The sequence below is a fragment of the Rhamphochromis longiceps genome, linkage group LG5, assembly GCF_057381845.1.
Source record: "Rhamphochromis longiceps isolate RC_006_pf linkage group LG5, R_longiceps_female_GT1.1, whole genome shotgun sequence".
Lineage (NCBI taxonomy): Eukaryota > Metazoa > Chordata > Actinopteri > Cichliformes > Cichlidae > Rhamphochromis > Rhamphochromis longiceps.
The window spans coordinates 14262267-14278494 of record NC_140561.1 but is presented as its reverse complement, the minus strand read 5'-3'; the positions used below and the strand labels follow the sequence as shown (position 1 = coordinate 14278494).

Here is a 16228-nt window from a genome sequence, read left to right as displayed (position 1 = left end):
TTTGGAAAAGAAAAGAAAAGAAAAGAGAAAAGAAAAGAAGAAGAATGGGCATGTCTGCTAACTTTATTACTGCTAACATTAATAGCACCCACAGCCAGATCCCACACAACACGTCGTGCTTGTTACATTCAGTATTTAATGCTTTTTGTGTGCTGCTTGTACAACAAGCATGCAGCTGTCACAGTAAAAAGGATTTCTCCAAATTATCTATTTGATCAAACTAGTGAAGTAAATCCTCTGTATTAATGTCATGACTGAAAACTTTAAGCAACTGAGTTGCAGCAAAGTGATAAGGGAATGAATTTCTTTCTTTTTATATCTTTCTAAACAGCAATTTAAATGTATTTGTAATGTTTATTTAAAATGTGGGGGACAAAGACTTCCCTCCCAGTTCCAAGCTGTCATGAGACATCTGTCTCTGGAAATCATAAGTCCATATAAATGCCAAACCTGCACTCTCTTCCATTTATTATATTTCCATTTGTTTATTTGTTCAATAGCAAGTGCATTAAAAATATTAACTTAAGCTCCTGACTGGGTTTAGTTTGATAAATAGTTGAGTGTTGTGTTCTTTAAAGACTAATAGCATCCTCTTTTTTTGTTTCTATTCACTAGAAATTTATTTTTTGTATTTTTTATATTTATTATTTAATTATTGTATAGCAGTAGTTTACACAGAATAATTTGACAGCTCCATGGGAACTGCACCATGGTGGAGTAATATCAAGCTCTATTTGTCAAGGAAATGTTTTGCACTGCTGATCATACGATCTTTATAGTGTCAGAAATGAGAAGCACTGAACTTATTTATTATTTATTGAAACCATGAAATGCTTCTTGCAGTCAGGTCGTAGATTTTCCTGCTTTTTTTTTTTCACTCTTCGGTTAATTAAGAATAATTCTTCTCTCCAGCCACCCCGAAACTAAGGTTGTTATGGATAAAATAACACATCCATCAATGACTAAGAGATACATAACAGTAGATATTAGGCAGCTGCCTTTGAAGTCATTATAGATGAAGAATGAATTCATGGATCTAGTGCTAAAAGAACTTTTAAGATTGCTCCTGCTTGGAGAGGAAGATATGCCAGCATCACTCCCATATGCAAGTGTTAAATTTCAGGTTATGGTTTGCACCCATTTTGCCTCATATAAAGACTGTGCATCAAATTAAGTCAGATATAATGTATTTATCCCAAAACTTGGAAAAATTATTGTTTCACAGCAGTCAAAACTGGAAGAAAACAAGTTAAATACATTCAAACAGCTCAATATATTAAATACATAATAATCCAACAAGGTCAAAATTACTGGAAATGTTTTGCTAGCTGTTCATTAAGAAGGTGGGGCGGGTGAGGCAGGGTGTAGAGGGTGAGGCTGGGTTGTTTACATATTTGCTAAGTTATTTATTTATCTATTTACTTATTAATTTCTTTAGCCCCACACACAGGTGCATAATTATCTGCTACCGTGCTACCAGAAAAGGCTTGCAACCTGATTCCTTAGTATTAGAGGTCATCAAAGCCAGAGCCAGCATCCACTAACCTGCCACCGATTCCTCAGTCATCACAGGTCAACACTCAGAGAGGCAGCACCACCTCTGCTCTCTGTCACCTTCACCCAGCCACTTCAATGATGACACAGTGTGAGAAGTAGGCCTCTGCTTAGATTGCGAGTGCATTCTCCAGAAATTATTCCTTATCAGACATTTAATTTGCTCCCTAGCTACAGAACCAATTGAATTATTTATACTCAGCACTACGTATAAAAGAATTTTTTTTACCTGCTATCTTTGGCATTCTCTTTGAAGTGTTGTAAAAAATTATGTTGACGTAATTGCTTGTGGTTTATTACTTTCTTCATCTAGATGCATGTTTCTTCAGAGGTAAGTAGAATAATGCTATTATTCTGTACTAATATAAAAATAGGAATGCCGTGGTTCCAAGATCAACAGATGTCACCATAGAAAGCAAACAAGTGAACCAAAACAAAAACAAAATAAAACAAACAAACAAAACTATAAAATGTTCTGAGTGTGTTCAACAAAATACAAAGACTTTTTTGTGTTACCATGCAGGCATGATCAACACACAAGACTCATGTGTGATGATTATATTCTGCATTTCATGACGTTTCACATTATAAAACTACTTGACCCGGGGTGGTTTGTTCGCCTGGTCGATAATATCACATTTTCACCTCACTGTTCAAGACTAATGATATATTCAGTTATTACCAAATCCAATGTAATTCCACCAGTAAATGTTTTGTTGTTTGTCAGTGGATCCGATTTTGATAGTAATTACCTGATCACTGTGGGGACCAGAGGAAACAGGATACAGTACAGTACGTACCTGACGCATCAATGGCGTCATGAGTTGTGGTCTTGTGGGGACTGAATAGCAATTAGTAACAAGCAGGAAACTATTTCAGATTGCAAATGCATGGATTCGGTCAGCATAAGCTGCAGACTAAGAAGCTGAGATCACTAATCTAAACAATTAGTGTCTAATGGGAATTGAATTGAAGGTTGTTGACATACTCGCTCTCTCTCTCTCTCTCTCTCTCTCTCTCTCTCTCTCTCTCTCTCTCTCTCTCTCTCTCTCCCTGCATGTAGAGGCAATCACAGTATCCTGTTTCTGTAGAGAGCATTAATCCAAAAAAACAATTGTTTGCTTCATGAATAAAATAACTTTATATGCAAACAGATGGAAATATTGCAGGAAACTGCTGAAATCAAACTAAGGTGCATGTTTATTCACTGCAATCTGCTGAAACAAATGGCCTGTATTTATATAGCGCTTTACTAGTCCCTAAGGACCCCAAAGCGCTTTACATATCCAGTCATCCACCCATTCACACACTGGTGATAGCAAGCTAGATTGTAGCCACAGCCACCCTGGGGCGCACTGACACAAAGGCCTAGACAGTGGAGCCAGCTTTCATTTTAAACTCATGTGTTTACATTTTGTATACAGTAGTGTGGAAAGCTTCTGAGCCTTCATTTCTTTAAACTTTGAAAGGAAAATTGGAAAATTTATTGAAATATGTGCAAACATATATGAAACTGTAGTTTATAAAGTTTGTATAGTTCTAATGAACTTGAAAGTCAGTATTTTGCATGAGCACGTTTATCCTTCAGCACACTTTGCATGTTGCAGCTTTGCAGCTGGTATTGCATGTTGGATTTATATCTGACCATACTTTTCTTACCTTTCCATCAGTATTGCCACACTACACCATTGCATGCAAAATGTTTTGACTCTGAAAGTATCACAGTAATGTGCCGCAGCAACCGTTTAATCAGAATGAGTAAACTTCAATCACGGATCAGGTTAATTGTTCATGAATTTTTTATTTTTGGAGTTTTAGTCAATTCCCTCTCAGACAAAAAGGTGCCCTTTGCTGGAGCTTAACTGAGTAATAAGCAGGATAGTGAAGTGATGTGGGAGGAAAATATTGACATTGTTGAATAATTTTGGCGAGGCAAGCCTTATTAGAGGCACCGGTGGGATTAGCCACTTTCACACAGGACTCCCTGAGCCCCAAGGATTACATGTAACTTTGGTCAAAGTTGTCATGGAGCTGTCAAAGCAAACCCTACAGCTAGGAAGTAGATAAAGTAGTGGAGTGAGTGGATGTTTGCCTAATCTGAACTAGTACATTGCATAGTAATGTAGAGAGGAGCAAAGAGATGGTGTTTAGAGTAATCTGTCATTTTAAATCACGTGTATTATAGGTATTGTCAGAAGGGTTTCAAATGGTATTATATGTAATTACTCTGTTATTACAGGTTGTAATGTCAACACAGTTGAGGACAAACTTCATATCTTGCTGCCTATAGCTATAAGTATGTGTTGACCTGTGCTGTTAGCTGTTAGTGCACTGCTTATATAAAAGCTAACTGCAAGGGTATAATGTTAAGCATTACGAGGATTTCAAGTTTCTCTTTGTTCATCTAAAATGTCACATTGGTTTCAGTTTTTTAGAGCACTTAAAGAGCTTGTCCTTTGCAGTTTAAAGTGGGGTCTTCACTCATGCCCATCCATAACAATGTGAAGAATATTCTTCTGTTTGCAAATGATACTTTAAAAAAAAAAAAAAATTGTCAACCAGATTTAAAGACAATGACAGATAAGTTTAAAAAAACAGTCAAATTAAAAGGTGGGTTTATGGTATTAATCTATCCTCTACAATTAATTACTCTAAATGTGTGATTTGTTATTGCGACTACGGGGCTCAAATCAAAGGGATTATAGTTCACACTGTGAGATTATTTACCAGAAACAAACTACTACTTGAAAAATACCAACACATATATGTGTTGAGCTTTATATATGTTATATATATATAACAACAGTGACTGTTATTTCAAATAACAGTATGCACATACCTCATTAAGACATAAATCTTCAAGACCTTATAATTTTATTTAGTAGCCATATTTATGAACACACACATTGCTGTTGCTGTTATTTTTAACATAATTTATGAAAAGAAAAAGAAAACAAAAATAATTCCCTGTCTGAATTTATGCTTGACTCATACTTCAGGACAAGCAAATTACAGCATATTTGTTTGCAACACCGGTAATGATAAATATACAATTAATTGTATAACAGCTGTTATAAAGGCACTGTGTACATTAGCAAGTAAACTAGGAGTAACATGACTGAATGAAGCTAAATGAGCTTTGTTAAGTAGAGTACATGTTACAGCCAAAAGACAAATAACTGCACTAAATCATATAATCACACCAGAAACTGTCATACTGCTCACAGAGATAATTTCTTAAATGCACTCTCAGCAGAGCCTAACTCAGTTTGGTCCAATTAAAGCAGCTGGAACAAAGTTTCACTCTTCTGCTTCTGCCCATCATCACAGGAGGAGATCAGACCAGAAAGAGACTATGACTCATACAGGTCTGCTATGGAATAATAGATTTTATGATAATCAGTGCTTTAAGTCTCCAAGTGCTGTTCCATTTGTCATTGTCTCGTTGCGAGATTGCACCATCACCTTTGTGTGCAGTTAACCTGCAGGGATGACCTGTGTTACGGGAAGTGCTGAGTCCTTTCCCTTGAGAAGATGAGGGCATCATCCAAGGTCTTGTATTTCTTTAAAGTGTTTTAGGGTATACACTCACCAGCCACTTTGTTAGGTATGCCTGTTCATTTGCCCATTAACAGAAATATCTAATTAACCAATACATTGGTTTGGCAGCAAGCCATTGTATTTATCCATGGAGATATGGCCAAGACGTCTCCAAATTACAAAGGTGATCTAGGTAAATGTGATATGCTTGTTGGTATCAGATAGCCAGACAGGTGCTGGATATATGGCTGTATATCATGCTGTCATGTCAATATGGACCAAAGTCTCTGATCCACGTTTCTACCATCTTATTGAATCAATGTCATGAAGAACTAAAGCAGTTCTAAAAACAAAGGGGAGTTCAGCCTGAATCTAGCCACGTGTACCTAGTAAAGTGTCTGGTGAGCATGGTTAAGAAATGAATTTTGTTTAATGTTTTCTGTATCATGAAAAACTTACAATAGAGGAATTCCTTTGACACATACCTCTCTTTTAAAATCTTGTACCAGAGATGGCTTCACCAGAACTACCAGGAATGTAAACAGCTGAAAAATCTATTTTACAGTTTTGCCCTCAAAGAAGTGAAGTTTCATTTTCAGACACCTTCGAAAGCCCACAGACATTTATTTGTTCTTATTAAAGCATTTTATAGCTTAGTTGGAGCGTCCTCTGATATACCTATATAAATTACAGATTTACACGAAATATCTGTTTCCCTCCATACATTATAGCACATTTAATATTTTAAACTCTTCTAAACATTGAATGTATAAAACTGGAAGGGAATGACACTTTTCATACAGTCTCTTTTGCAATTCAGTGTCCACAGCAAAATGATGACATTTATATGAAAGTAAACGATTATTTGCAGTACTGTGACTTTGTCCCCCTCCTGATTTCTTATCTGTGTCTGTGTTTTTTTTGTGTGGGGGTAATAACATTTTTTTTTTTGCACTTTCAAAGGGATAACTGTTTCTTAAATAAAGCAAAAGCGCACCGCTATCATAAAAGCTCCAGGGATGATTTTATGCTGAAACATAAATGATTTTTCTTTTAAATCTCTAAAATTCCTAAATAAGATCAAAATATACATGCTATTTTTGGATTTTAGTTATTTGTCCTAATTGTATACATTTAAACTAAATAATCAAATAATATAATGTGTATTTTTTACATGTTTAGTTTTACTGTGGACACCATGTTTTTGTTGGACCCAACAAAAGACACAATCTTTGTAGTTTAGTCCCCGTCCCTTTAGTCCCACGATGGATTTGAAAAAGAAACAATTAGGATGTGATTGACATGCAGACTTTCAGCTTTATGCAAGAGGTTTTTACCCCCAAAAATGAATTAACTGTTTATATATTCCAGACATCCTTTCTTTCCTTTTTTCCTTACATAGTCCCTCATTTTCAAGGTCTCCAAAATAATTTGACACTTGACTGACAGGCAGTTTCATGGCCAGGTGAGGCTTGTTCCCTTGTTATTTCATGACAAATGGAGCATAAAGTATTGAATTTGTGTCTTATAGCTTTTCGCTGTAATTTGAAATACAAGGCCCAAGAAAGTGCAAGTGAGGGAGACCTTCATTAGGCCTAAAAACCAAAAGTGAGATCAAAAAAACTTTCTTTCAACAAAACCCAAAAGATCTGAAAAACCACACAAGACAGCTACAATATAGGTAGTGAGTTTTTATTAGATGTAGATCTTTTGCATTAAATAGTAACAAAACAGGAAAGTGTTAACTTGACTGTTTTCACTCTTCTCTTATATCTAAATATTACTCAGAGACTTCTACAGTCGGACCAGTCCCAACATAAGCAGTAGCAGCAGTAACACCTTTTACAAGAAGCCGTAACAAGCAAAATGTTGTACATAAAACAAATAATAAAGTGCTGTAGCTGAAATCATTTCATATATTTTAATCTACAAGGTCATAAAACAATATTGGCAACTTAATTAGTAACATGAATTAAAGTGATCATCTACAAAATTAAAATAAGTCCAAGTGACAATTTATAAATCATTGCATGTTTTTATTTATATTTAAAGCTTTTAATATAGGGTTGTAAGATCAATTAAAATATCTCCTTGCAAAGTATTTAAAAATCACATCACGATGTGAGGGAGACAGCTCAAACTGAAACAAATGAAATTATTTGCGTCCATAATTAACAGTCAGTCTTAGCTGATAGATGGACTCTTGCTGTTCAATTGCAAAGTGTTACAAATGTGCACCTGACCGTGTCGCGTGAACTCCAATTTTCCACAGAGCAGATTTATCTGAACGACGTCTGCTAGATGACAATAACAAAATACAAGGCGATGAAGAGTCACAGAGCAAAAGATCCACACATTATTGATTTATAACCACCAGATCTTAAAGTATTGACTTAAAGCTCAGATGTTTGTACATAAGAGCACTGCATCATTGCTCTCCATGCAGCATTTTCCATTTTATGCTTTCATCCTCCTTGTAAAACTACATAACGCTTGCCTCAGGGCTTTCATTCCCATGTGGAGTCTGGCAGGTGATTCACATAGTGGTCATTTTGATGAAACGATTAAATTATACTGACACACGACTATTTAAACCTGAATACAGTTTTCAGTAGCTGATTTCTCTGCAACTGATTGCGTGAATATTTTTCACCTCTCAGAGGAAGATTATGGAAAGAAACAATATTTCTTCCTCAGTTATCAATGGAAAAAAAATCATGTAATTATAACTTTTGCATATGGAGAAATTACCACAATATTTTCAAACGAGGACCTCATAATTATGACTCACCATGCCATGATTACAATACTGGGATTTTTTTTTATCTCTTTATTGTGATAGAGCTGTTTTAATTATAAGAAGAGGCTCCGTCAGTTCAGTGTTTTCTGTTTTTTTATAAGCGCTGCAAGAACAGGGATCTTTTCTTACAATAAAAAGGTATTTTAATATGTTTTTTTATTATAAGCAGCATGGTTCTCTACATTTCTCTACATTTCCGGCCAGTATGTATTAATATTTTATTCATAGTTATATAGAATCACTTTCTTTGTCAATGTCAGCCATCTGTAAACTTTGTTTTGTTTTCCAAAGGAGAGCAATCTGGCTTCAAACTTGCTCTATACTGGCACTTGATCAGGATCCCTTCAGTAGAAGTCACTAAATGTCTGGTACAGACAGCATTACTGTCATGAAAAAACTGGCCGACTCCAGCCAGTCTGTGCATTTGTAAGATGCTATGTTGCACATCTAGATGGCCCTTATGAAAATAATTTATCAAACTTCCTCACTGTTAAAATGTTAATATATGTTTGTCTCTGCTTTAAGGTTTGATGCATTGTGCATTCAGATGTGCTCTTGTGCATACCTTTTGTTGTAACAAGTTGTTATTTGAGTTGTTGTTGTTGTGTTCCTATCAATTCAGTTTTATTTATATAGCACCAAATCACAAAAACAGTATAACAGAATAATATTTAGAATAATAGCATTTGGCTAATTCTAATAAATAAATAAATACTGGCAACTACTTTTCCCCCTTAAAAGTGTATATTCTTGTTCTTGTATTTTTTGAGTATTTCCTGTTCTGTCCCTCTCCTTCAGAGAGAAACTGTTTGTACTGAAACCACAAACACTCCAAACTGAGTCTTGCCTCAACATCACCTGTTTTGCTCTGCCCACGTGAGAGTTTGTGCAGGACCTGGAGCCTTTTGGGGAAATAGACACCAGTCAGTCTCTGCATTCAAGCTCACCAGAGTAACTCAAAACCTCAGACTGCGTCAGAGAGAGGAAAAGGATGGTATGGCAGCAACAGTTAAAAGAAAGTGTCAGAGAGGAATGTCTGATCTTCAAAGTTGAACTGTTCTAATACAGGTATGCAACAGTGTTTTGGTGATTTTGAAAGAGAGCGCTTCTTTAACAATGCAGTTCAAAAGACAGCCTAAGTCTTTTTTTTATCTCAAGAAGAAAAAACATGCAATTGTTAAAACTTTGGTGGAGTTGAAAGAGTCATTGTCTGAGTGGAACATGACAGTGTCGGTATAGGACGAAAAGTGAAGGAATAAGATGGAGAGACATTAATATTAGTGAGATTTCACTCAGAAATGTTATACTGATCTATATGTTCAAACCAGTCTACTGCACTCTTGGGGTAGACGAATGCAAATTATAGTCTCCTAGAAAAATACAGTCAAACTTATGTCAAGCCCACTCTACCCCGAGGCTAACTCAGAACTGAGTCACACTGGTATCAATCAGTGACTTCTACCAGCTAATCATGGTAGCAGACCTAAACAAGCATCGCACAGCATAGCCTTTCTTCTTTAAATTAAAAAAAAATAAAAAATCATGATATTAATTCCTGCCAAATGTTACCTGTGCTCACCTCCTGGCTGTCACTTGTCATGTCCAATTTCCTTTGGCGGGTTCCTGTGATCACGCAGCTACCCTGAAGTCTCGGTGGAGAAATTCCAGTAAAAAGCATCAACATTGCATCATGCATTTTCTTTTTGAATCTTTTTTTGAAGAAGTTTGATGTTCACATCAGCTGCTAGATAAACACTGTTTACCGCCGCTGCAAATTTTCTGCCATTTATTTTTATTGTTGTTGCACTCTTTGCTGATGTTTTCCTTGTAAAACATGCTTGTAGCTGTTTAATATTTTCAAAGGGAACACTTTTTTCTTCACGTAAACAGTGTTTGAAGCAGTGACACAGTCAGCCATGTTTTTCAGTTTTAAAAAAAAAGTCAACAAAGCTGTGTAGCTTGATACTTAATTTTCGACATTTTTGGAACTTGTCCATGATTTTGAAACTACCATCTGTAGGTAGTGATGGGTTATCCCATAATACAGGCCAGGTTTGAGTTAGGGTAATTAAAGGGCCCTTTTACCCTGCTTACAGCTCACACCATTCAAAAAAGGAAAAGAAACAACTGCCTCTTCTGCTTTTTCTAAGATGACTGAAATCTTCTGAAGAATAAGGAAAAAGACATGCTGAGAACCCAGTGAGGGAGTGAAATGAAAAAAAAAGTAGTGTCTACTTTCTAGCAAGGTAAAAAAGACAGATTCGAACAAATCTCTTGTAGCGGTGGTTTTGAATGTTCTGAATGCGTGTGCTTCATGTGGCTGGCTGCATGTGCGTGTGTGCGTGCGTGCAGAGTGATTTTGATGAATGTGTCCTGACGGATGGTGTAACCCCCCTAAAGCCTGCCTCTACTTCCTCTCCAGCTCTCCTGTCATGCCTGCATATCGAGGTCAAACCACCTTTCAAATCTGTTCCACACTGCAATGGCACAGCACAGAGAATGAATAAACAGCTCGTAACCTGGAATTCTTCTACTTCCCTGTTTTTCACTCATTTAATGAATGAATGCTTAAAAAAAGCCTTAATTTTTTTTTTTTTTTTAAAAAGACATCAATTTTGTGTCATTACTCCTGTGTCAGTTCAAGTAAATGTCATGACCCAGGAAATCTGACATCAAAACCTCCTACTTTAATTATACCCCTGATGCAATTAATGAAAAATGAAGGGTCAAAGTGCATCACTCCTTAAGCCCTGAATATGATGGTACCAGTCACTGCTAAATCATCAGTCAAAGCCTGATGTGTTCTTGCTGAGGTATCACCTACTTTCCAATTCTGTCAGAAGCAGCCTGTTTTATCAGTCCCCTCCTGCCATCACCCACCTTTCATCCAAATGAGAGAAACACTGACCAGCAATGGGAAGGAGGTGGTAGGTTAGTATAACATTGAAGAGTAGCCTCTGGGCTCCAGTTATAACAGGCTTTCTTCTCAGTGTCATTTAATTGTATTCCCCTGGCATCTGTGTGAAATTTTCTCTTATGAGGGAACATAACTTAATTTCTAACAAAAAAAGAAAAGAAAAATGTGTCAAGGGAGATACTTTGCAGAAGAACAGCTGTGTCATTTAGAGCGCATTTGGATTGGACGTAGATTATTTTTTCCTCCATCACTTGAGTTATAACTTTAGGTTTGAGACATGCAATGAGGCTTTAAACTCCTGTTTTTTTTTTAGTGTTGTTGAATTATAAATTTTCAGCTATGTCTTGATAGTCTGTGTGGCCAACAAAAGTGTATATCTTTCCATTTTGTGCTATCATGTCTTACTTTATTGTAATTGTTAGCAGTTAATTCTACACTAAAAATGTTAATTCACTTATCAAATAAAAAAAAGAACTGCAGAGGAAATAAAATGTGACTGTTTAGACATCAAAACATCTATTTTTGAGTGGTTTAATTAATATTTGATTTATTATATAGCAAAATAAGTAATAGTATTTGAGCAAGTAAAGTAAATATAGTACTCATTATTCCACTATTTTCTTATATTTTACATGGGAAGCCTGTTATAAACTCGTGATACAGTGGATTGATTTAGATTAAGTAATTAAAATACAACTACAGCTTTTAAATTATTTTGAAGGCATGACTGACTCAAGTTAAATGCTTTTGCATATTTTTACAGCATTTTCTCTTATTTAGTTTTGGACTCCTCTAACGTCACCAGACTCAGACTATAAAGCTTGTGCTTTAAGCAGGTTGAAAGTCTTTTTTTTAAACTCAGTTTTCTTCCTTTTCAAAATCTGCTTGTATTACCCACAATTTTACCGGCTTCAGTTTTCTCAGAAATTTGAATGTCTGACGCCAATAATGGCAAATAACCTCAAGCATACATGGGTAGCCCCGGATGTTCTTCTGTTTGCTTGTTTTTTTTAACTTGGTGTCTTAAAGTGACACCTCAAACAAAACTCACAGATGTCATGCAGAATCTGTTTGCGTCTCCCTGCCAAGAGACAAAAACGTTCTTTTTTTAATAGGTGGGTTACAGGAAGCTGCTTACCAATGTAGAGTTCCCATTTAAGTACACTGTCTAAATAATTCTTCCACCACTGGCAGCATAAATCAGGTAATGAATTACAGTGAACAGAACATCTTGGGTTAATATTAAAAATCTGAGTTCATACAAAGTAAAAAGAAAGTTTTCAAAAAATGCAAATGAAGTTATTTGGAAATTAATTATCTTGTGTTTTCTGTTGTACATTAACATGTTGCGGTAAATAGCTTCCTTGTGGTATTGCAGATTTAATATAGAAGACTGAGGAATCTGAATTATTGCCACAGACTTTCTTTTGTTGATGATTTATACAGCTGTGATATGCATTATGTGCTCTCTGGCAGTCATTCCATTGTTAATCCCTCCCTATTCGCATATTCCTACTCATCATGAAGCCTAGTAAAGCATTGAACCCGAGGTTGATGTATCCAGAATCCAAAAGTCAATTTTAGACAAATGATTGAGTTGGAGTGCATCAGTCTAGATAACTGTGGCAAAAAGGAGCATTTTCTGTTTACTTGTGCCAAATGCAGGGATCAAACCATGAAGGGATTTTCACATAGTGGGTTTTGTCTTTTGTTGGAAAAAAAGGCTAAACTAACAGATGTTTCTGGCAATTCAAACTTTTGCTTCAGATATCATGTTATTTACGATGTCTAAACATTGATTGATTTCTACATTAAATAAAAATATTGCTTTACTGAAAAATAAATTGTAAGTACAAAAACGAGCTGCTTCGCTTCCATGTTCTGCTCTTTGTATTGCCTTACCTACACAACTGTGACTTCAAACCTTTCTTCGTGTGTAATAGAAAATACACCAGCTGGCCAAACCTGTGGAAGACAGGTCAAATCAAGTCTTGGTGGGGCAGCAGCTTGTATACCATGCAACCAAGTAACCACAACGTTCTTCATTTTGAGTGCACTTCTGGTGCATGTCATGTCCCCTCACTAGCTGTTTCTCTGCCAACACTTCCTGTCAATCTCAGCTGTTAAGATGTTCAAAGAATGCAAAATACCAAAAGAAGAAACATGTCAAAAGAACGGGTCAGATGTGGATGTGCATAAGAATGAACTCACTTCCTGTTATGCTTAAAATAAAATTCTCCAAGCTGCACAGAAACCACCTGAAATCCCGTTAGCATGAATATTGGGTTCGCGAAGATACCAGCTCACTCTGATGCATGACAGCATTTTATTAGACAAATGATGACACACTTCACTGTTTAAAGGACAGTAGTATACATTCAGATCAGGTCATCTGTACAGTACAAAGATAAGAGAGAAATGTGGGAGAGGTGATGCATGACATCCAGTTGTGTTGGGCCAATGGCCACACATGTATTTAGGCTTCTATAGTAACATTTCCTCTAGCTGACATGACACTGCACCCTTGTTGTGTCTATCAATGCTCTCCTTGAAGTCTTTGGTCAATCTTTCTCCTTTTAGTTATTTCAGTCAGAGTTGAATCGGGCTCATAAAGCAGAAGCATTACAGTAGTTTTGGCCTCAATGAGAAATAAATGATCACAAAAAGTAGTAATGCACACAGATTCCCCTTTTTTGTATTTATAGCATTAGATTATGTGATTTTTATCATCCAGGCATGTTGGAAGAGTCACTGGGGTGGTGCAGTGGCAAAACGCTTTAATACTGCATTTTGGCATTGTGTAACTTGAATTCTACAGGACACATTCCTTTTATGTCTCAAAGCTGTTATTTGAATAAGCTATAAGGCTCTGAAATAACTGCATTTGACTGTCTTGGTTTCACTGTCTGTAAGGCTTTCCCCCAGTTTTCATACTCAGTGGAAAGGCGAACACTGGATACACATGAAGTTATTAAGCAGCAAAGAGTCTTGTTTTTACAAACACTTTCCCTCAGTCATGATGGACATTAGACGATGATGCCATTAAAGCCTCTGAGTAAACAACAGCTTTAGCAACACTGAACCTTGAACAAAGGAACACAGACTTCACTTGTCATTTAAATAAACACCTACACATCAAATTTGTTTCAGACAACAAGACAACATCACATTTCATGTCAGGTTGGCCTTGTGGCTGCAGAGACATGCCCCTGCTTAAGTGTACTTTAGAGGGTTCCAAGACAGCCCTGAACCCAGAAGCAAGGGCTGCTGCACAGAAACCTCCTGTGAAGAGGCAAAGAGCTGAGTGAACAATGAAATTATTATCAATACATCCAGTTACGCACGGGGAGAGACAAGGTGTGGAGTCAGTGTAATCCATTGGGTGTGAATGGTGACACCCTGTCAAGGCTGATGTCTGCCTCGCAGTCCTCCAGGTCACAAACCGAGTCGGTGGCGTTTTCGTGGTTGTGAGAAAATTGTGAAATCCTGTCGAAAGTCTCCTCATGCTCGATACATTCAACGACATTGGGGATCATATTCACATAAGCGTTCGCGATTTCTTTGTGGATGAGGGTATCTTGGTTATACGACACCAGCTCGTTGCTGATGTTAACAGTTTCCACTGGCGTGTTGGAGCAGAAATAGCGGCAGCCCAAGAGGCTGGCGAAGGCCTTCCTGAACTCAGCGTTGAAGGCGTATATGATGGGATTCAGGGAGGAGTTGGTCCAGCCGAACCACACGAAGACGTCAAAGGTCGTCTCGCTTACGCACGGAAGACCCGCATCCCGGTCTGCCGCCGGCCTGTCGCAGAACGGGACCATGCAGTTTAAAACGAAGAAAGGTAGCCAGCAACACACAAAGACACCCATGATCACCGACAGAGTTTTGAACACTTTGGTTTCACGTTTAATCGACGTTTTCAGTGTGTTGTGGTGTTGGCACTCTATTCTGTTGGTCCTGCAACTTTGCGCATGTTCTGCCGCTCTCTCCAGAGAGGCTATTCTTCTAATTTGTATTTGCGCAATCCGATATATCCTGGTATATGTTACAATCATAATTGCCACTGGGATATAAAAACTTATCAAGGAGGAGGATATCGCATACTCTCTGCTCAGACTGGAGTCGCAGTTTTCCTCTACCTGCCTACTTATGGAAGAGTTGTGCGCCCCAACCATGTCGTCACCGCTGGCTTTGTGCCAATTTAGCTGGACCGGTATGAATGAAATGAGCACAGACAACGTCCAAGTGATGCTAATCATAACAAAGGCAACTCGCTGGGTCATTTTCCTCTCGTAGCGGAAGGGACTGGAGATGGCCCAGTATCTATCCACGCTGATAATGCAGAGGTTAAGGATGGAAGCGGTGGAGCACATAATATCAAAAGCAACCCACACATTACAGAAAGTGCCAAACGGCCAATAGCCAGCTACTTCTGCCACAGCTTTCCAGGGCATAACCAGGACGGCTACGAATAAATCCGACAGCGCTAGGGACACGATGAAAATGTTGGTGACTTTGGTCCGTAGGTGCCGAAAGCGCAGCACCGCGGAACACACCAAGATGTTCCCCAGCAGGGTCCATAGGATAAGCAGAGAAAGCAGACAGCCCGTCACTGTGCGTGCCACCATATCCCTTCTCCCGTCGCTTTTTGCCTCAGTTTCAGTACTGTTCCACATAATCTCTCCGAGGGGTGCCCGCGCAGAGTCAATACCCTGCACTGACGAGAGATACTTTGCTGGATTCTCCATTTGCTTCTTCAAGTAAAACTGAAGTCCATTGCTCCGTGCGCGGGGACGGGCTCAGTTATCGGCCAGCCATCGTTTTGTCCCCAATGATCAGCCTGGCTGCCAGCCTTATGTGGAGTGCGAAACAGAGGGAACGAGACAATTGCGCGTGTTAAAAGTGAGCCAGGCGACGTGTCAGGTGCGCTGAGGGGCTGAAACGCAGCACGTAGTGGCGGGCGCATGTTGCAGCCTTTACGGTCGGATCGTCTGACCTGGCTTCCACTTTGAAGCTTTCTGCACAAGATATCCTGAGCGTAGCGTGGGTAAGGAGGGAGTCCCAACACACTAACTTAGCCAGGGCTGTGCGCATACACTGACACTGCTGTGCGTAACACATGCATGTTACGCACAGCCGTCCACTGCGTCGGGACTGGGTAGAGAGCATTCGGTATTTTCAGGGATTTTTTTCTTGTGTGTGTGTGTGTGTGTGTGTGTGTGTGTGTGTGTGTGTGTGTGTGTGTGTGTGTGTGTGTGTGTGTGTACTCCAAAGAGAGCAATTACAAACTTCCTATCAGCTGCGGGTTTTCATCCAGTTATGGATAGTGTTATAGCCTGGTTTATATTTAAGCCCTATTATTACGACAGACTTCAGAGAGACAACACTGTGCATTTCTGTCCAAGTCCAGAGAGAGC

General features: G+C 38.1%; 1 protein-coding gene across 1 annotated transcript; it reads right to left on the bottom strand.

Moving 5' to 3' along the window:
- Positions 1–13211: 13211 nt before the first annotated feature.
- On the bottom strand, positions 13212–15869 carry drd5a (dopamine receptor D5a). Its single transcript, XM_085407876.1, has one exon. It carries the CDS (start codon positions 15557–15559, stop codon positions 14177–14179), a length of 1383 nt encoding a protein of 460 aa, XP_085264002.1. The 5' UTR covers positions 15560–15869; the 3' UTR covers positions 13212–14176.
- Positions 15870–16228: the final 359 nt, after the last annotated feature.

Bases quoted from the DNA above. Each gene is read 5' to 3' on its own strand.
- drd5a (XM_085407876.1), bottom strand. From the start codon at position 15,559: ATGGAGAATCCAGCAAAGTATCTCTCGTCAGTGCAGGGTATTGACTCT.